This window comes from Myotis nattereri (genome assembly GCF_964212035.1).
Source record: "Myotis nattereri genome assembly, chromosome: 5".
Classification (NCBI taxonomy): Eukaryota; Metazoa; Chordata; class Mammalia; order Chiroptera; family Vespertilionidae; genus Myotis; species Myotis nattereri.
Window position 1 is genome coordinate 31,640,975 of NC_138080.1, and position 21,935 is coordinate 31,662,909.

The 21,935-nt window shown below is 51.9% G+C and overlaps 1 protein-coding gene across 9 annotated transcripts in view; it reads left to right on the forward strand.

Moving 5' to 3' along the window:
* The first annotated feature begins 231 nt into the window (after positions 1 to 231).
* Positions 232 to 21,935, forward strand: part of TCF3 (transcription factor 3) — a 35,227-nt gene continuing 13,523 nt past the window's right edge. For 2 of the 9 annotated variants that reach the window (XM_081093412.1, XM_081093409.1), the window contains exons 1-6: positions 259 to 538; positions 2,570 to 2,704; positions 5,978 to 6,050; positions 17,622 to 17,695; positions 17,940 to 18,018; positions 20,745 to 20,812. In XM_081093412.1, the coding sequence (XP_080949538.1) occupies positions 2,633 to 2,704; positions 5,978 to 6,050; positions 17,622 to 17,695; positions 17,940 to 18,018; positions 20,745 to 20,812 (366 nt within the window). In that variant the 5' untranslated portion in view covers positions 259 to 538; positions 2,570 to 2,632. Of the gene's footprint in view, positions 539 to 2,569; positions 2,705 to 5,977; positions 6,051 to 17,621; positions 17,696 to 17,939; positions 18,019 to 20,744; positions 20,813 to 21,935 lie in introns of all 9 variants that reach the window. The other 7 variants (XM_081093407.1, XM_081093414.1, XM_081093408.1 and 4 more) reach the window with 6 other exon arrangements.

Below are 21,935 nucleotides of genomic sequence, written 5' to 3' on the forward strand. Positions count from 1 at the left end.
GCACTCCAACCCACGTGCGCCTCCGCGCTAGAAGATAGTCCCTGTCCGCTGCCCACACCGTTTGCCGACGGATCCCAGGGGAGCCCCCACTCCCAGACTCCGGGCTTCGCGACGCTGCAGCCGCCTCCTGCGAGCGCAAGGAAGGTAGAACCGGGGGAGGGGGCCCACTCGGACGGTGGTGGCGGAGGGATTCACGGCGTCCCCGGACGGGGCGGACCGTAGGCGGGCCCTGGAGTGGGCGTGGCCAGCGCGCGGGCGGGGGACGGAACATGTCTCCCGCCGCAGGAAGATGAGGCAGCGGTGGCGCCCGCGGACGTAGCGGGCCGGACAGAGCCGACCGGACGCGGCAACGGGCACCGCGTACTCTCCGTACGCCTCCTCCTCCAGTGCCCCGACCGCACACGGGCACGCGGGGAGGGTCTCAGGCCACGCGCCGCCAACGCGCGACCCTCGGGGTCGGCGGGCACCCCTTTGTCGGGGCGGGGGGGCCGTACGTGCGCCGCTTCCCGTGAGCTGCGGGCCGGTCCGCGCTGAGCAGGTAACCGCACCGGGACCCGGGGCCGCGCGGCGTCGGAAGCCCCGCATCTTTGTGCAAAGTTGTTTCGGGCCTCCCCACGACACGGGAGCCGGGAAGTTGGGGCGGGAGGGACGCTCTGGGGTGCGCCCCCCCCCCCTCCGCCCGGCCCCTGTGGGCCGGCTGCTGGGCGGCGGCCCGGAGTCATTGTTCTCTAACTTTGCGCGCCGGGAGGTTGGGGCGGACGACGTGGAGGGTCCGGCGCACGCGAGGCCCGCGCGCACCCCGTCCTCGGCCGGGCCGGCCACTTCGCGAAACTTTGCAGACCCGAGGGAGGGGGCCCGGGGGGCGCCCGAGAGGCCGCCCAACTTCGCGGCGAGGGCCCCGGCCGCGACACGAGGGCTTGGGGGCGCCCCCTCCCCTGGGAGGGGCAAGCCGGGGCGCTGAAGTTTAGAGGGAGCGGCGGGAGGGAGGGAGAGCCCTTTTGTCTGCGCGGGGAAGGTGCGGCCGCGCGAACGGAGGCTCAGGTTGAGGGCTGGGGGCCGAGGGGGGTGCGGAGGGAACATCTGCTCCGCGTTACTGCGGGGAGAGGCGGCGGCGGCGGCTCGGTGTTGCGAGCCGAGGGGCGGTGGCGCCCCAGCTTCAAAGGGCTCCTGGGCCGCGCCGCCGGCACCGGCTGTGGGGGGGTGGGCCGCTGGTTTCCCGGGCCTCCCCCTCAAAGGAAGACGTTCCGATCCCCTTCCCTCCAAGTGGTTCCAGATACTTTCCGAGTCCCCAAAAGTCCTTGTGACGCCCCCAAAGTCTTAGCTCCCTAGAAAAGCCCGTTTCGGCCCTCCCCCCACCCCCCAGTCTGCCTTAAAATCAGTTTCACCCATCCTACAAAAAAATTGCGGTTTCGTACTCAAAAAGTCAGTTTCACATGGCCTCCCCCAAAAGAAAAAAGTTAGCGGGGGAGGGGGTGCCCGGGGGCAGCCGTTTCACACCTCGTCTCTAGTTGACAAACAAAGCGGGGAGTTCTCCGCCCCTGAAGTTGGGTCTCCCTCGGGCTCAGAACCCCCTCTTCCCGCAGCTTCCGCGGTGTCTCCTCGGCCACCCCCGCCCACATCTGGGGACCCGGGGAGGACGCCAGAGGGGTGTCTTGTTCGTCTACGGGACAACGGAGACCTGCTGCGCGCCCTTCTCGTGGGGTGGAGTGGGGTGGAGGGGGGGATGGGCTCTGGCAGGTGGACTCTCCCACCCCCGGTTCTAGAAAGGAACCCCTGGGACCATGCGGAAGATCCTGGTCTAGGAACCCGCTTTCCCCAGGGGCGGGAGGCAGGAGATGTTTTCAAAGTTGCTTAAAAATAATTCCCGGATACATCAGGGTTGTTACAAGCTAGGGTTGTTTCTTGTGGGGGGAAGAGGTGGAGGGGAGCTTTGAGGATAGGTCCCCGTTCTGCTCCCCCACCCCCACCCCCATTCAGTCATGAAGAGGGCAAAGGGCCTCGCCTTGAGGATTTCTTTTTCTTTGAATTTGGGGGTGACCGAGGCTTCAACGTGCTGTGACAGCTGCTTGGGAGGGGGTCAGCAAATTTCCTCGGGGCGGGGTCTGAGTCGCCCCTCCCCCTTCCCAGAGGCGGGGCCAGGGTGAACTTGGGGGTGGTTGGAATGGGAGATGTGGCGGGAGAGGGGCCCAGTAAGTGGAGAAGGGACTACTCCCGCTCTGCTGCCAGTTTAAAATTTGCGGCTTGAGTCCCTGGTGGTCGCAGAGGGAATTAGGAAATCTACATTTGCTTACTCCCCCTCTCCCTCATTGTTCAAACTCAGAGGGCTCTGGGCAGGGGTCTCTCCAGGGGCTGGAATTCTGGCTGCCCTGTGCCACCCCCCAGGGTCAGGAAGGGACTCAGTCTAGGAGGACCCAGACCCTCAGGGGCTTAAGGGGCTTTTAAAACAGCTCCCCTATTCCCCATCTGTCTACCTAGGCCACAGTCTCAAAGTTTTTTTCCTCCTGTCCGTTTCTCCTTATGTGTCTGTCCCTGCCCCTCCCTGCTTTCACCACCACCACGGGCTACCCAGCAGGGCCATCTCTAGGACTGAGGTACCCACCTTGGCCCCTGAGCCCACCATTGCAGCTGGAGAATGAACCAGCCGCAGAGGATGCCACCGGTGGGCACCGACAAAGAGCTCAGTGACCTCCTGGACTTCAGCATGGTAAGCCAGGCCCCGCCCATCTCTCATACACCCTGTGCACCCGCAGGATTCCTGGGAAAGAAGCACCAACTGAAACAGCCCCAACAGCCAGACCTCACCCTTGTTTGGGTGGAGAGGCCCCTAGGTAGAGCTGGGGGAGTTAGGGTGTCCCTCTGGGGGCAGGCCGACACCCCATTGCAGTGTACATAATTGGGGCCCTTGTCAGCTTCTAAAGGCACCTGTCACCCAGGCGTTTGTTGGGGCATAGAGTGGGTCCAGTCTACCATGCTACAGGTGGGGAAACTGAGGCCCAGAGAGTGGGAGGGACTGCCCAGAGCCTCCATTGTCTCCAAGGGGAGGCTCAGCCCTGATCTGTAAAATGGGTGTGATCAGGGTTATTTGCTACATTATGGATTTTTTTAAAAGGCGGCGGGGGGGGGGGGGGGCAGTGTCCATGGTTTTAGCAGTCAGGTGACAGGAGGAGACCTCATGAACAGTGTGGGAATTTGTGGGCAGCACTCAGTCACCACTACTGTCACTGCCATTGTTACTGTTGGGGAGCCGCAGGCCCCATGGGGAAAGGTGAGAATCCTTATACTTTGGGCGGTTTGATCCACCCTGAACTGCCCATTTCCCTGCCATGTAGATGGAGGTTCAGAGAGGGTACTGGCTTCCATAGGTCACACAGCTCAGACAGGCCCAGTGAGACCAGAAACCAGAGCAGAGCTCCCTTGGGTGCTGGGAGCTGGAGTGTACCTTGGACCAGGGTCCTTGGCTTGCTCATCTGTGCAGTGGGCCGCCTGTGGCGGGTGTTCGGGTGATCCACACGAACCCAGGAACCCAGCATGGACAGCTCCCTAAGTCTCCCCCCTCCCCCCACCCAAGCACCATTTTTGGTTTGAAATATGTTGGGGGAGGACACTTTCGATCTGAATTTAACCCACCACTAGTATGAGGCTCAGGCCACTGAGGTCTGTCAAAAACAAGTCCCCAAACTGAAATATCAGCCATCCTGCAGAAAAACAGCCCTTGAGACAGGGGGCCTCGGCTCAGGAAGGGCCAGGCTCATATTTTTAAGCCGTTTTATTTTTGCCTCCCTGGCTGAGTAACCACGGGTACAGCTCACTTTTTTTTTTTGTTAAACTGACAAGTCACAGACTACTGGGCCAGAACAGACCCGCTTGGGGATGGGGGAGCACAGGTTTAGAGTTGACCCCTTCGCCTCCTCTGTCTGAGAACCCTGAACCACTTGTCAGCCTCCCTCTTCTGTCTAAAGGGTCTGAATGTTTCCCCTTCCCCAGATGAAAAGCAGCAACTCGTTTCACAGATGAAGAAACAGGCTGAGAGGGTGAGGTGCCTGGTGTCCTCTCAGAGAAACTCAGAGCTTGACTTTTCACTGTCCCTCGTTATAAGAGAGTGGCCTGGCCAGTGGGCACAGAGGCAGCCACCTATTTTAGCTCAGGTCCCTTCTTCTGTTCCTCCATAGCGCCCCCTCTCACCTGCCCCACAGAAACTGAGTTAATTTGTTTCTTTGAACCACTTTGTTTTTAGACTGAAACAAAGAAACTTAAAGGGAAGCAGCTCTTTTTGGGGGGGTTAGTTTCTCAAAAGTAGAAAAGGCAGCAGTCAAAATTAAATACAAAGGAACAAAGGAAACCCAATTTAAATTGTTCCTGAGTTTTCTGAGTTTTAGAAAAGGAAGGTGTTGAGGTGATGATCCCTGAGTGGGCTAGAGATGGTCCTTATGCCTGATGAGGGGCTGGGGAGACCAGGGAGTCTGGCAGCCCCTGCCCTGGACCTGACTGGGTTCCCCTCTGAGCTTGGCATGTGTACTGAGGCCCCCAAGTGCCCAAGACACCCATGTGCTTTGGGGTTTCACAACATCCCGTGTGGCCAAAGCCCCGAGCCCATTTCACAGAAGAGAATACCAAGGTTCGGGGTATGGGCCTGTCTGGGCTGATGACAAGGCCCACAGCGCCCAAAGGACACAGCTCCTTTCCCCCTGTGGCAAGTGCCACGTCAGCCCCTGATACTCTAGGGGACAAAACAAAGACAAGCCCCAGGGGCTGGCTGCTGATCTCCAGGCATCGGGCCCTGTTGGTTCTTGCCCTGGCTTAGGCCAGCCCTTCCCCCAATGTGGGCCTCAGTTTCACCAGTGGGAGAGGGTCCATCTTGGAGAATAGGGCCCTGGAGAGGCTGGCCCAGCTGAGGGAGCACAGCCACACAAACACATTTCCCAAGAGGGGTGCAGACCCCATGAGCCTATGCTCTTAGCTCCTGCCAGGGTCAGTTGAGCCTGTGGGCTTAGTTTCTCCTCCTATAGAATGGGGCATGGGAGACAGGACCCCACTCCCTGGGCCCCTCCCCAGTCTCATGGTACCCACATAAGAGTCATACCTTCAGGTGAGATGCACCCTCATATTCTGGCTGGCCCAGAAAGGTTTTGGGGGAGCCTTCAGCCACTCCCCAACGGGCCACTGGCCTCGATTCCGGCTACTTTAATCACTTGAGCCCCAAACGAAATCTGTAAAACCCAGATCTGTAGGACATGGCAAAGATTTGTTTTGGTTGTGTTTTTTTTTTGTGGTAACAGGTTTGTTGATGTTGGGTTTTCCCGTTAGTACTACTAAGTTGTTTAATCTATAGAGACTTAACACCCAGGGTTTGGGCATGGAGGATGGTGCCTAGGGAATCACTCAGCCATGGCGGGTATAGCCCTTCCTGGTCCCTTCAGCTGCCCAGGCAGCTGCTGAGCACAGAGCCCAGCACATGGGAGACACTCCATCTAGGTCACGCTGTCTGCCCCAGCAGTGGGACCTGACTGTCTTCCCTATATCGCTGCCACTCAAGTCAGGGATGTGTACATGGTGACCTGTGGGATTGGAGGGGCTAGGCAGGGTCTACCTACTAGGTGTAAATGGTTTCACTTTTTTTAAGCTGAAACTTAAAGAATACTGTGTATCACATCTAACAAAAGATAAGTTGTATCAAGTACCTAAATAATTAGTCCATCCAAAAAAATGCAAACCTGGAAAAATATAAAGCTTGTGTAAACAACAGGTTTTAACTTCCACTGGACAGTTGTTGCCAGTGATGGGCTGTGTTGTCAGAGGGGCCTTGGTTAAGGACTTCTCCAAGAGGGCCTTTCTCTGCTCAGGCAGTGTGTAGTGAGCCTGGCTGCCTTTCCCTGCCTGGGCCTTCTGATGAGATAGGATCCCTAGATAGAGCTGCATCCCTGGATGTGCGCCCCCTAACCCCCCGCCACCTCATTTACCTCTCTTTGCCTCCCCACAGATGTTTCCGCTGCCAGTGGCCAATGGGAAAGGCCGGCCCACCTCCCTGGCTGGCACCCAGTTTGGAGGCTCAGGTAGGATCCCGCCGCCTCGAGACTGCGAGTTTGCATAAAAAGATGAGCTTGTGTAGAGGATGGGCTGGAGCAGAGCAGGAACAGGGTACAGCACCGGACCTGGAATGTGGAGCGGGGCTGAGGCTGGCTGCAGCCTCGTGGACATGGTGCCAGAGGAGGAGCTGTTGGAGGTGGGGGGTAGCACTCAGGTCCAGCAACTGGAGTCGGGGCTGGAGAACAAGCTGCTGTCACGGCCTCACAACCTGTGTTGAGTAAAGCGAAGGGAGCCTGGAGGTCAGCATATCATCCTTTGTCCAGCACCTGGAACCTAGGCCCCTGGACTGGGGATGGGAAGCCTCTGTGTCACTCGCAAGGGGGTCCTGTGTGAGACAGGGGCTTGAGCCTCTGAGGTCCTCTTGGCCCCAGTGGGGTCCTGGGTCTCCATTCCATCCCCAAAGGGGAAACGGGTCTAGAAGGGGCATGATGGAGAACTTTAGCCCTTGACAAATCTTGCCCATCCTGCAAGCCCTGGGAGAGGCCCAGCTCCTGGCCCTTTCTGTATACAGGAGGATTCAGAGGGTTACTGGGACTTGGAGCATTCAAATTGGGTATATCCAGGCAAACCTGTATGAATTGGTCATTCTACCTGGCACTGAGTGCCCCTGACATGCCTGTGGGAGGATGGGCAGTATGGCCTAAAGGAACCTACAACGGGGGTCAGGAAGCAGAGAAGCAGGGAGGGAGCTTCCACAAAACCAGGCCAGTTGTGGATGATCTTCAAGGAGAAGTTTGAGCAGAGACAGGGTGAAGGAGTTCAAGGCAGGGGGCATAGCACATGCAAAGGCCCTGGGGCCTTGCTTGGCATCTACTGTGCTGGAGAAACGGGAGGAGAATTGTGTGGCTGGAGCAGAGTGAACGGGGGAGAGGGAGGAGATGAGGGAATGGAGGGGTTGGAGGCATGTCATGCAGGGACTTGTGTGCTATGGTGAGGATTTGGGCTTTCATCCCAAAGGAGATGGGAGCCTGGAGGGCTGTGAGCAGAGAGTTGCCATGTGCATGTTGGGGAGTCTACTCTGGCTTTTGGGAGGATTTGGGGGAACCTTTGGGGAGGCTGGCTGTTTCGGTTTCTAGCACCTCCGGCACTCTGTGTGGACTTTGGCATCTTTCTGGGATCCCAGGATTGGCGCCATGCCATTCTGCATCTCTGAGATCTTGGAGTCATTTCTGAATCCCAGTGGGATATCCAGTGAGGTCTGGCTGGAGGAGGGGGTGTGTTGAGGGGGTGGTTTATGTTCATGCACCACCCCAAAGGGAGAAATATTGTGTTGCCGCCCCCATTGCCTTGCACTGGCCTTCCTCTCTGCCTGAGGAAGTGGCAGCAGGGACAGCCAGAGTCCTCCTTGAGATATGGAAATCCCCACATCCCTCCCCCCTGAAATAGCCCCCAGGAGCTAGGGTGCTTCCACCTCCCTGCCTCAGGCAGAGGATCAGACCCTGGGGGGCTTCCTAGAGGAGGTGCCTTTATCTCCCCCTGGGTCTCTGCCCTGAGCTGTCTTCCCTAATTTGGTGTCCACTCACAAGGCCAGCAGCCCTTAATAGCCAAAGCCATGGCCCAGGGTATAAGGGTCCCCTCTAGGAACTCCTATAAATATTTGAAGATTGATTTTCCATGGTTTCTGCTGCCCCTGCCCTCCCTCTGGACAGGGAGGGTCTTGTTCACACACACACACATACACATACCCCTTTCATCACCCTCCTTCCAGACAGACTATGTCAGTTTAAGGGGGACACCACTATCAAGAGTTTTCACCCTAGCTGGTTTGGCTCAGTGGATAGAGTGTTGGCCTGCGGACTGAAGGGTCCCAGGTTCCATTCCGGCCAAGGGCACATGCCCGGGTTGCCGGCTCAGTCCCCAGTAGGGGGCGTGCAGGAGGCAGCCAATCAATGATTCTCTCTTATCATTGATGTTTCTATCTCTCTTCCTCTTCCTTCCTCTCTGAAATCAATAAAGAAATATATAGATAGATAGATAGATAGATAGATAGATAGACAGACATAGATTTAGATATAGATATAGATATAGATATTTTAAGAGTTTTCAAATGTGCCCAATGGTGTGGTTCAGTGGTTGAGCGTTGACCCATGAACCAGGAGGTCAGGGTACCATTCCTGGTCAAGGCACATGCTGGGGTTGCTGGCTCAAACTCCAGTAGGGGCCGTGCAGGAGGCAGCCAATCAATGATTCTCATCATTGATGTTTCTATATCTCCCTACCTCTCTCTGAAATCAATTAAAAACACATTTTTATTTATTTTTTTAAGTTTCTAAATGCTAATAGGTCCTCCAGCCACAATCTCCTCACACCTCCTTATAAGTTCCGGCCAGGCATTTTCCTGGTGTTGACTTTAACTTGCTTCTGTTAAGTTTATTTCAAAAGGTCATTTCCTATCAGAAAATCAGCAGCCTGGTCCTAAGTAGGAGGTGTCTCTGAAAGTAACTGAACTAGTAGCTAAGTGGCATGTTGAGGGTCTGTGGGCAGCCTTGCCCATGGCTGCCTGGGCCATCTCTGCTTTGAAAAAATGGTGTCAGAAAGGCACTGACGACCAATCAATGCCAGGCTGAGGCTTTCTAGTTATTGTCTGGATTGGAAGACATTTAAAACAAGAATAGTTTTTCCAGTCTTTCCCTTTTGGGAAACCCTGAGGCACAGATCTCTACGTGACAGTGCATTCTCTGCCAAAGACTACAGGGTTCAAGGCCACATGAGACATCAGGGAGTGCTCATTGTCAGACTAAAGGAAGTGTCTCTATTTTTAATTTCTCCACAGTTTTCTTGGTTTGTGTAAAGCTAACATGCTTTGGTCAACATCTAACTCTTAGGAGAGGTGGCTTTCACATTGGGTCTTTGTAAGGACCCTGCAGCATATGTGTGTGATTGTCCTCTGGGGACAATCACTAGGCTGACTCTGGCCGTGTATTCACTGTGAAATGTCCTCACCCCTTAACCAACACTGGGTCTTTTGAAATCATCGTGGATTCACGGGACATTGCAAAGAAATATACAGAAAGGCCCCGTGTTCTCCCCCGGCCTCCCAGACATATAGCATGTCTGTAACATAATACGGGATTGGGAAGATGACCTTGGTACAGTGCAATTTATTCAGGGCTCACCAGTGCATGTGTGAGCATGTGTGTGTGTATGTATAGTTCTGTGCAATTTGTCCTACATTTAGCGCCATTAAGCCACCACCACAAGCGAGACACAGAGCTGTTCCATCATCCCACTCTCCTGTTGCCCCTTCACAGTCACTTGCACCCAGCGACCACTAATTTAGTGTTCTCCATCTCTACATTTTGTCCTGCTGAGAATGTTAGATACACAGACCCATCCCACTTGTCACCTTCTAAAGTTGGCTTTGTCCACTCAGCATAACTTACTGGAGATCTATCCCAGTTGTTGGTTCCTTTTTTGCTGCGTTATAAACTTTTTAGCAAAAGGAATCATAACACTTGTTAGTAATGACTAATGTCACCATTTCTTGAGCACTGTATGCCAGGTACCCAAACTGGGTCATTGATTGTGAGTCTTCTGTCCTCATAGGTCAGCGAAATAGGTGTTATTATCATCCCCATTTTACTTATGGAAAAGCTGAAACTAATTTAGTAACGATCCCAGCTAACCACTCAATGCTACCTCCCCATAGTGTCTCGTAGCCCCACCCTATACTGATGTTTTTTATTTGCAAGAATTTTTATATAAGAAGATTGCTTATCTTTTATTTTAAAAATATTTTTATTGATTTCAGAGAGGAAGGGAGAGGGAGAAAGAGAGAGAAACATCATTGATGAGAGAGAATCATTGATTGGCTGCCTCATACATGTTCCCAACTGGGGATCGAGGCCACACCAGGAATCAGACCATGACCTGGTTCATAGTTCAGTACTCAACCACTGAACCACCTGGCTGGGCAGGATGCTTACTCATCTTTTGTGATCTATATTGCAGCTGTTTTTTCCCAACTTACAAACTATTGTTAATAATGGAGGTTTTTCATTTGTCTCAGGGGATTATTTATTTATTTATTTATTTATTTATTTATTTTTATCCTCACCTGAGGATATGTTTTTATTTATTTTGGAGAGAGGAAGGGAAAGAGAGAGAAAAACATCTATCTATTCCTCCCATATGTCCTGACCCACATCTAGGTATGTGCCCTGACTGGGAATTTAACTGCAACCTTTTTGGTGTACAGAACAAAGCTTCAACCAACTGAGCCACCCAACCAGGGCTGGTTTAATTTTTATGATGTCAAGTCTGTTTCATTTATGATGTGTTTTAGACTTGGTGCCATTTCTGAGAAATCCTTAAAAACTGGATGATAGTCCATTCGGCAGTACAGATGTGACAGCCATGAATGTGTCTGCTCCTTGTTACATCCAGTTAAGGAATATACGGGAAAGCATGCTGTCATCGTCCTTGTCAGAGCAGACATACTAGTAAAAATTTACTAGGGGACAGCAACCTTCACAGTGATTACGGCTGAACTACTAAACATCTCTGGCCAAGTGCACACATCCGGCTCACTCATGGGACTGCTCAGAACACACATCCCTATGTCCTGGACCCAGTGCCCCCAATGACACATTGTGTGGCCTCCAGCAGGGACAGCCCCCAAACCTGGAGGGCAGGAGAGGCATGTGGTCTGTGGGGTCTTCACTCCATCTCACAACTCACCGAGGATGGAAGACCTGGTGGCACCTTCTGGACTTTCTTGGGCTGCGTATCTTTTAGGAGTAAAAGAAGTGAGCCAACCCCATTCAGCCTGGCTCCTGTCCCACCCAGCCAGAGTCCTTCAAGGCCCAGGGACACGCCTATCACTGGGAGTATCAGGAGACAGCCTACCCCTGCACCTTGGAGAGGAGACCCTTGAGCTTCCCCTGGTTGTTTTTTTTGTTTGTTTTGTGTTGTTTTTGTTGATCCTCACAAGAGAATATTTTTCCATTGATTTTTAGAGAGAGTGTGAGGGAGGGGGAGAGACAGAGAAACACTGATGTGAGAGAGACACGTCGATTGGTTGCCCCCCCCGCATACACCCCAACATGGGCTAGGGATCGAACGTGCAACTGAGGTAGGTGCCCTTGACCGGAATTGAACCTGAGACCCTTCAGTCCACGGGCCAATGCTCTGACAACTGAGAAAAACTGTCTACGGCTTTTCCATCTTTTTGCCTTTTTATCTGTTACTATGTTCCACCACAGTACTACCCAGTATTAATACTGCAGCTTTAGGATGTTCTTATAGTCCTACCTCGGTTGTTCTTTTTTAGGTTATTTTCTCCCATATTTTCAGAGATGCTGATTCTTTTCCATGATCTTTATTTTTTTTACAGTTTTTATTATTTTTAATTATGATTATGATTCTTTATTGCTGAAAGTATTACATATGTCTTTTCCATGATCTTCAGAATAATTATGTCATGTCTCCTTTCCCCACTCCTCCCACCCCAAAAAAACCTGTTGTGATTTTGAAATGTTAAATACATAGATAAGTTTGGGAAGAACCATTTGTCTTCCCATTGTAAGAAACTGGTATCTTCTCCATTTATTTAAGTTTTCTTTTTTGATCCTTAGTAGTGTTAAGGTAAACTTTGAAGATTGAAGTATAAAGCACTTAGTCATTTTATATAATTTTTAAAGATCTGGTCATGTACTTTTCAAGTGAGGGTTATTGCTAGGTATTCTAATAATTTGTGCTGTGGTTTGGGATCTTTTTCATCATGTATTCCACCTGATCATCTCCTGCCACCCATTAATTATTTGCATTTGCCCCTTGGTTCGGTTTTCCAGGTCACCCATCCTAAGATACCTAGCCTCCCCGTCCCATGTCCCTTTTTGCATTGGCTGGTGTTTCTAGAACCATACAACACATGCTGTTTGCTTGTTATAAGCAGGACCAAGCCTGACACTGGCTATTGATTAGATATTGATCTTTCTGTCTGTTTATCTTGTTAAGGGCGTTTCCTTCCTGTCCAGTATGACCACGCACAAAAAATGTCTCAGAATGGCCCCCAGTTTTCCTCCTTTACTGGGTCGTGACGTCTGCTAATGAATGGTTGTAACCCCCAGACGCTCCTTGAATTTTGTGCGTGGCCTATGTTCTTTGTTATCTAGATCTATTTTACATTTTGCCTGTTTCTAAGTGGCGTTGGCCTGTATCTTTAGGCACTGCTGTGTATCTGAGCCAGTCTCCAACAAGTGGTACCTTGTTCCTCTGCACATGGGAAAATGGCCCTGCCCTGTTTAACCCCCATTGCTTATCAGCCTGTGGAGATTTTGTTCACTCCTCTTGTCCATTTTACCATTTTCTTAGGTAAAAAATAATTCATTTCAGGCACGTTTAAAAATGGTGAACGTTGCATTCTTTCATCACATATAAAGTCACCTGTCCTTGTATCAGGAGGTAGCAACTGTGTCTGTCCTAAATCTATGTGTTTTTCTGTTCTTTTGTCCTTGATTCTGCTTCCTTATCCTTTATCTGTTATTGATCTTTCTTCCAATCTGCTTCATTGCTGAATCAGTATTTATCAATTGACTTTTTTTCTCTTCCCTCTTCTTCCTTGATGCCTCCTCTTTTTAAAGTATTTATTTTTATTTTATTTTTATTTTTAAGTCAGAGACCACATTTGTTTGCTTCTGTTCTCTCTGGTTTAGTAATCAGAGCCCAGGATTATACACTTCCCTCTGAGGACCACAACAGTCGTATCCTGTTGATTTCAATAAATGGGTATTTTACTTAGGTTTTAGAGATACTTGATCATTTAAATTTTTTTTCTCTTTGAGATTTTGGAGATTTCTGATTTCCAGTTGGAAGTGGAGTATCTGTCCCTGGATTGATGAATTTCAATTATAGGTCATCAATGCAGCCTGAGCTGCTGCAATTGTCCAAACAGTATAGAGTGTTCCTGTTCTCGCTGAAATGGAGCCACTTTGTCATTCTTCACAAGTACTTGAGGGACATTTGGGTGTGGAGCCGTGAGGTCTTTGTTCCCACCTGACCACATTTAGGGTTTTAATTTGTTTGACATCAAGAGAGCAGTTCACCTCCCTTCTGTGTTTGTTGTTCTCTGAGTGTCCCCGGGCTCCTACTTACTTGTTTGTACGCTGGGTTGTCAGCACATGAAACTTGGGTCAGTGGGGCTTTGTGAGTCAAGCCCAACCCCTGCAAAAAGCCATCACCTCTATTCCAGTGAGCAGTTGCCTCTAAAAAGTCAGACTTTTAGCCTTGGCTGGCGTTTCTCAGTAGTTAGAGCACTGACCTGCACACCAAAGGGTTGTGGGTTTAATTCCTGGTCAAGGGCACATACCTACATTGCTGGTTCCATCCCTGTCCCCTGTTGGGGCGCATTCAGGAGGCAACCAATCAATGTGTCTCTCTCACATCAATGTTTCTCTCCCTCCCTCCCTCCCTCCCCTTCCTTTCCTCCCTTCCACTCTTTCTAAAAATCAATGGAAAAAAATATTCTTGGGTGATGATTTAAAAAAAAACAACAGTCAGACTTTTAGATGACTATCACAACTCCACCTTTTGGTTTCATGCTTTGGTCCATCTTTGTGCAGCTGATTCTCTCTCGTCTTTGGATCTGCTTGTTCCAGAATGTCTTCTGTAGGTGCTGTGGCTTTAGTTTTCAAGAAATTAATTGTGAGGCTTACATTTTCAGCCCTTCCTCATACTTTCAGGTTTGGTTTTCTTGTCTTTCAACCTCCCCTTGTAAGTGCATATATATGTCTGGCATGTGTTTTCTAGAATTGGTTTTGAAAGGTCTGTGCTGGTTTGCAGCTCACTGGTAGTCATTTTCATGGCTTTAAAGAACATGTTGAAACCTCCCATTTCTGGCTTTTCACCCATAGAAATTAAGTTACATGTCCCTCCTGAAGGAAAGTGGAGGAATGAGCCTCTGCATCTTCTCCCCTCACTGGTATCCCATATAGCAGCAGTTGCCAACCGGTGGTCCGCGGACCACTGGTGGTCCATGAGGTCCGAAAAGTTGGCGACCGCTGCTATGTAATAAAAGCCTAATATGCTAAGTGCCCAACCTACCGTTAGACCTGTTGCTATGACGCACACTGACCACCAGGGGGCAGACACTCCAACCAGTATGTTAGCCTCCTGCTGGGGTCCAGCTGATCAGGACTGGGCAAGATGGGCTGAACATGCCCTGGGGCCCTCCTGCAGTCCCTTCCTGGCCCCAATCATGCTGGTGGGGTCCCTTGCTCTGGCCTGTGCCCTTTCTCAATGCAGGGCCCCTCAGGGATGTCAGAGAGCCGGTTTCAGCCCGATCCCAGCAGTCTAGGCTGAGGACTCCAATGGTGCACAAATCCATGCACCGGGTCTCTAGTTTAGTATAAATAAATCAACACTTTTTAAAAAAATATATTTTATTGATTTTTTACAGAGAGGAAGGGAGAGGGATAGAGAACTAGAAACATTGATGAGAGAGAAACATCGATCGGCTGCCTCCTGCCCACTCCCTACTGGGGATGTGCCCGCAACCAAGGTACATGCCCTTGACCGGAATCAAACCTGGGATCCTTGAGTCCGCAGGCTGACGCTCTATCCACTGAGCCAAACTGGTTAGGGCAAATCAACACTTTTTAAAAATATTGTTTTCTCTTCATTAATGGGTTATATATATTTGTATCCTGCTCAGAAACACATGTCCTTGTATGGACTCTGCTGCTTATTATGCGACCTTAAGCAAATGACTAATCTTCTTTGTGCCTCAGTTTCTCATCTGTCAAATTGGGATATTAGCAGCCACTGCAAGGATCCTGTGGGATAAACCATGAGAACTGTCCAGAGCAGTGTGGCACCTGAAGGCCCCTGGTCCAGTCTTGTTGTTGATTTGATGGTGTCTTCACTTCAGGGCTAATGGGATGGGATTACCTTCCCCAACCCCACTCATCACATCCTCCTGATTCCCACATTCATGTTTGGCCCCTCCCAGTCTGGAATGTGTCTTAAGGGATGATTTCTAGCAAAGGAACATGGTGATGTTTGCCTTGCACAGGACAGTTGGGAGTAGAATTCTTCAGCCACCTGCCTTCCCACCTCCACCTCCTCCTGTATCTTTGTCTGCCCGTGACATTCAGTGAATGCACATGTTCATCTTAACCTTCTGTGCTTTTTCATTCATTTTGGGGGGTTGCCAGTGAGCCCTTGTGGTCTCCAGCTTAGAAATGCTTGGCCAACTATGTCTTTCACTCTAGTTTTGGGGTGATATGCATGTTATAGAAAGAATTTCCTGATTAGAGGAAGGGAGAAATCCAATGTCTCATGTGAACCAATCAGGTGCAAACCCCTCAGTAACACACTTGGAAGTAGTAGTATACTTCTGCAGGAATAACTCAGTTTGTGTTTTTAATATATATTTTTATTGATTTCAGAGAGGAAGGGAGAGGGAGAGGAAGACAGAAACATCAATGATGAGAGAGAATCATTGATCGGCTGCCTCCTGCACGCCCCCTACTGGGGGTCAAGCCCACAACCCAGGCATGTCCCCTGACCTGGTTCATAGGTCAGTGCTCAACCACTGAGCTACACTGGCCGGGCTAGTATGTTTTAGTGAGAATACAAATAAGGGATGGGTTATTAAAATGCATAATCGGGGGTGGGGGGCTAACAACTATTAATGGAAGTAGTGAGGGTGGGAGGGTCTGTCCCTATTTTTGTCATTTATAGAAGAGGATATGGGGACTGGGACTTTTTCCAGAAAGGGCAGAGCAGCACCCTGTTGTCTCTGCCAGGCACTTGTGGGGCCCATGTCTTCACCACTGCCAGGCCTTAAGGAGTGGGGGCTGTTCCATAGGGTGAGGGGCCAACAGGCAAGTGCACATAGAGGGAAACTGAGGCTCCAGGGTTGCTGGCACTTTACCCAAGGTCACCCCTGCCTCACTGGCTGCTCTGCTCTCCTTCCCAGAGCCCAAGTGGGAGTCTAGGACCTTTTGGTATAGATACCTCAAACCTGGCAGACCACAGAATGGATTCCTGGAGACCAGAGGAGCCCCTTACTAGTCCCCCACCTGCTGAGGCAGCCCCTTAGCCCCCAGCCCCACCCCCACTGTAATCATGTTGGAAATTTTTTATTAGGAAACAAAATTGAATTGGGGTGTATGAATATTCATTAGGATGGGAGATTAATATGCATAATCATGAAAATTAGACAGCAATTAAACACCAGTTCTCTGGGGGAAGTGATTAACACAATGCCACCGAAATAGAAGGATATAATTTGAAGGAAGCAGGGGAGGGCAGGAGGTGGGATGCAGGATTTGGAATGGAGTGCATGAGAAACTTCAACATGTGGGATTGGAGTAGATTGGGAGTGGGGTTGTGCTGGTACAGGTAGTTCCCTCCTCCCGTGTCCCCCTCCCCCCTTCCCTAATTCTGCCAAGTGGACTTATTCATTATACCATTTACAGAGGAGGGGAACTGAGGCACAGAGAGGGAGGGGCCTGGGACTGCTCCCCTTCTACTTGTCCAGGACATATGTCCTGATCCCTGAGGGATGGGGAAGGATGCAGGCCTAGGCTTCTCGCCCCGTGGGGAAGATTCTGAGTCCTGGGTGGGTGCCTAGTGCCTAGGAGAGTGTCCAGGAAGATAAGGGCCCCACCCTGCCCTGCCCCTTGAGACTAAGGTCCTCTCCCCACTCTCGTTAACCCGGGCTACACCTTGGACCTCTGGCCTCCCGGCCTGGCAGGCAAGTGGCAGGAGCCTCTGTGGTTTGGCCCTAACGGGGATTGGGTTCTACCCCAGAAGGGCTGCCAGTCTGCTTAGTGGGTAGTCAGTGACAGCTGCTGCTATTTCAACAAAGGGATGGTCCACCTCCTGAATTAGCAGGGATGGGCAAGGGGAGATTCACACTTTCCCAAGATTCAAGCTAATTACTCATGATCCATTTGCTTATGCCTTTGTGAGCCTTTCTCCTTCCTGTCCAGTATGACCACGCACAAAAAATGTCTCAGAATGGCCCCCAGTTTTCCTCCTTTACTGGTTCGTGACGTCCGCTAATGAATGGTTGTAACCCCAGACGCTCCTTGAATTTTGTGCGTGGCCTATGTTCTTTGTTATCTAGATCTATTTTACATTTTGCCTGTTTCTAAGTGGTGTTGGTCAAGAGAGACTGAGCCTGACACAGAAGCCCCAGCCAGTGCGATCAGGGCTGGGGGAAGGATACTCAGTGTGAGTGAGGGCTCTGCCCAGGGTAGGCATGGTATATAGAGTTTTGATGAATGGGTAGGAGTTTACCAGCAGTGACAGCTGGTGGAATTGTTTATTGAGCTGCAGACCTGGGAATATGCCAAGTGCCAGGGTGTCTTGGGCACTTTACCACTGACAGTGGTTTCAGTACAGGCAGAACTAGAGTTGGGTGAGGTTGGATCGGCTACAGGGCTCGTCTGGATTGGGATGGGCCCAGAAGGCATGCCAAATCGAATGAGGGCTCCTCTCCCCTGAGGTGATGAGGAAAAGAGCTAGAACTGACTTCAGAGTGGGCCAGGAGTAAGGGTGACCCTCTCTCTCTTCCTGTCCTGCAGGTCTGGAGGACCGGCCCAGCTCAGGCTCTTGGGGCACTGGCGACCAGAACAGCTCCTCCTTCGACCCCAGCCGGGTGAGGAGCTACTGCCGGGCCTGAGACCCTCAGTTTCCCTTCTCCAGGAGAGAGGGACTAAGAGGAAACTGGGGCTTAGAGCGGGAAGTTGGACACCAACCTAGTCTGCGGGGACTTTGGGCTTAGATATGTGGGTTAAAGTCATGACTCGGGTACTTAAAAGCATGCCTGCCTCCCAAGCCTGTTTCCCTAGCTGTAAAACGTTGTGCCCCAACACCCCTCATCCCCTCCTCTCTCTCTGCAGACCTACGGCGAAAGTGCCCACTTCAGTGAGTCCCATGGCAGCCTCTCTTCATCTACATTCCTGGGAGCGGGACTTGGAGGTGAGTGTCTTTGGAGCACAGCCCTTCCCCCACACCCACGTGGGGTCCCTGGGGTGTGGTCAGTGCACTCAGTAGCTACACTTCTGGGACGTTCACCTGGAGCAGAGGGTGCAGGTGGATGTGGCCTAGACATAGAGCTTTCCCCCTGAGTCAGTGGGCCTGACCAAGTCCCCACCAGGAAGTGGACTTGGGCATCCTGGTGACTCAGAAGATCAGAGCCTGCTCTTACTGACCATGAGAATTGGCTCAGCAGGCCTGTGCTCAAGTTCCACTCACTAGGCTTGGTTGAGGCTGTCTCCTCTTTAGACTCGGCTTCCCTCCCCATAGGATAGGGATGTTCACAGAACCTTCCTCGTAGTGGATTATGAGGCTTTGCCCAACATTCCAGGTCCATGGGCACACACACACACACACACACACACACACACACACCCATCTCCTTCTCTTGCAGATAAGCAAACAGGACTAGCAAGAAGGGACCTGTCCAGGGTCTGTGGCTGGTCATGGCTGGCAAGGATTCTGTCCACTGGGACTGTTGGCCTGGACTGTTGTCCTCTGTGCCATCCTTCCCACCAGGGGCCCATCCAGGTGCCTTGCTGAGCCCTGGCACCCCCTTTCCTGTTCGGAGGAAGCCTTGGGATGACTATAAAGCTGGCTTCTCTGGGAGGGTTGGGTGCTGTTGCCCTGGGTCAGCTCCCAACTCAGCCTGGGCTATAAGTGGGGTTTTGGTTCACTGCCTAAGAGATCCTAAGACAGCATCTTTCACACAAAAGTTGGGTGGGATCTGCTTATCTCGGCGCCACTGTTAGCAGTTTATAGTCTAAGGTGGCGCTGGGGGAGTAAATGTGTGGACTGTGGAACCTTTGATGTGACTGACCATTTGGTGGGGAAACTGAACCCAGAGGCACTTGTACGAACCCTGAGGGGACAGCACTTGCTAGACCCCAAAGGTCCCGTGTCCCTTACTGAGCCTGAGAGGGTGCACAGTAGGGTTGGACAGGCGAGTGTGGCCTGAGAAGAATGGTGGCAGGGGCAGCATCCTTGCACTCTCTTTGCAGCAAGAGTCTGCACCCATTTCCCAGACCAGGAAGTAAGGCCCAGCCCACGTGGCCCAGGGTAGCCTCTGCACCTGCAGCTGTTCCCCTCTGGTGTTCCTTCTGCCTCTTCCTGGCCCAGGCAGTTCCCACGCTGAGCCTGGTCAGCAGAACCCAGAGGCAGCTGTGTCCCAGATCCACCACATGTCCTGTGTTCAGTGAGTGCAGCATAAAGCTCAGGCCGAGCCCAGTGGGGAGGTGGGTGCAGCCTTGGCATCCCTGGGCCTGTTTCTCTCCCCTGGACTAGGCTTGATGGGGCTAGTGTGGCTCACAGGCCTGGTGACAGCCATTGTGGGTGGTGGGGCCCTGCTCCCGCTCCCCAAGGGGTGGGTTTAGTCTGTTCTTACATGGCCTTCAGCCCAGTCTAGCCCCTGATGAGACCGTGGTGGTTTTATTCTCTGCTGTTTGTCCTTTTCCTACCCTTATGCCCTGATATGCAGGTCCAGCACATAGATTAGGTGCCTGATGTATGCCCATGGGTCTTCTCCCAGAGCCTCAGCTTCTCCTTGCCTCTGTCACCCCACCTCTTTGGAAACCTACATTTGGCACCTGTTCTGTGCAGAGCCTAAACAGCGGCAGCCCCGACTAGCAGGGAAAGTCAAAGGTCTGGGAGGTGAAGCTGCTTCCCCAGCAGAACCCAAAACCCTGACTGGGCCTGCCAGCTTTGCTCCCACACCCACCCTGAGAGGAAGGAAGCAATAATGTGCCCCCTCACCCCTGCACTGAGGGTGGGCCTCCTCTAATCTCCAGGTCATGGTTTGCTTTTCCCAAGATGACCCAAGGTCACCTGCCCTGAAGGGTCACTGGATGTGTAGTGGGAGCATGACCTTCCCCCACCCCCACCCCCCCCCCCACCCCCCCCACAGCATCCTTTGCTCTAGTCAAAATCCTACTTTTAAAGAAAATGAGATGTATTTTTTTTTCCCTACTAGGGGAGAATAATTCAAATTAGCTAGCTGAGCATTCTAATTCCTCACTCATGCTGAGTTTGGCACCCAGGTTAAGCCAAAAACAAATTTAATGTGTCAGCTATTGATTGATTCAGATACCTGCTTCAGGCAAGGATGGATCTAAGCCTCTGTGCAGTGGCAAGAGTTTGTCCACACTGGTGGCTATCAGGCAGACAGTGTCCCCACAGCCCAAGGTGTCACTTGCCTACACAGGAGAAGGGCTCTTTCTCACCAAATTACTTCAATCAACGTTCCCAGGACATCATGAACTAACCCCTGGCAGGGCCTGGGCACTAAACCTCACAGACTCAAAGCACTACTACCACCACCCCCAACCCCAGCCTGCCCCTGGGATCCCAGCACCCTGGGGAGTTTTATTCTCAATACCTTGAACAAAGGAAATAAGATTCAGAGGTCAGGGGGTTCTGACCTCGGCACTGACCCACCTCAGAGACTTGGTGTGTGTGGTGGACTTGCATGAGCCCCTCTGGGTCATCAGGAAAGGAATGGTGTCTATCCAGATCCCTGCTTGTCTGCCAGGCCATGGGAAGACCAGAATCCCACCTTGGTTCTCTCAGTGATGTGCACGTGTGGAACCACTGCTGTGTGCAGGCATGTGCGGGTGCTGGGGATGTGACCTCCCTGGGGTTGGCTCTGAGTGACCCTTTTCCCTCCCCTCCAGGCAAGGGTGGCGAGCGGAGCACATATACTGCCTTCGGGAGAGATGCAAGTGTTGGGGGCTTGACTCAGGTGAGGTCGTGTCTGTAGGGTGGGGGCTGCTGGAGCCCATTGGCACTCAGCTGTCTGCAGAACCCAGAGAATTGGATGGGTGGGACCCCAATTTCCAGACTGAAGTGGCATCGTAGGTTGGCAGGGACTGCCAGAGAGGGAGGGAAGCTAGTGGAGGCTACAGTCACCGCTCCACCCACCCCTTTCCCACCCATCTTTTAAAATTTTAAACAGATTGGTAGCAATTTCCTCCCCTGATCTGCAGAAGGGCCCCTCCCCTGGCTGAACCAACTGCTGGTCATTTTTTCAGCAGCTAAAATAGGAGTGGGCCCTGGGGCCGGCTGAGCTGGCCAGAGTGGATGAATGGAGGGTGAGGCAGAGGAGCCCACAGCCCTATGGCTCCCCAAAGACACCAGGCCAGCCTAGCAGCCTTGGGGTATTGCCCTTTATTCCTCCCAGGGAGCCAACCCCACAAGCCCCCAGCCCTGGGCAAAACTCATGCCCACCCCAGCTGTGAGGCTGACAGCACTGGCTGGCCACAGTGGTCCCTTGTGGCTTTCTGTCCAGGTCACCCCACACACACCTGAGGGTTTCATTCCTGTCCCCTCCTGTGCCTTCTGAATCTGAGTGCAGCCATGCCTTATCCCAGGTGGCAACTCTTGTGTGCACGTCAAGCCTGTTCCAAGGTGGCAGCAACCCTGGCTTTTGAGCACCAACTGGGTACCAGGCCCTGTGCCAAGGGCAGAGCTCATAAGGCCCCCATTGATCTCCACGACTCCCCCTGAGCCAATATGCCCATTTTACGGATGGGAAATACCAGACATAGAGCAGCCACTCAGATGGAGCCCCAAGGGAAGAAAACTCATTTTAAACTAATCATGCAAAGTTAAACTGTCTACCTTTAAAAAAACAAAAACAAGACAAGCACAGACTAAATCAGCCAGATTTCACTGATGCCCAGGCGCACGTCTGCACATTCTGCATCCCAGAATGCAGTTCCTTTTCAGACTTGCTGGCAGTTGTTTTTCTTAAAAGTAATGCTGAGGTGTCAGGAGAGAAATGTCTCAAGCTGGGGTCATTGTCACCCCCTGGACAGCCAGGCTGGGTGCTGGATGCCAGCCTAGCCCCTGGTGATGACCTCCAC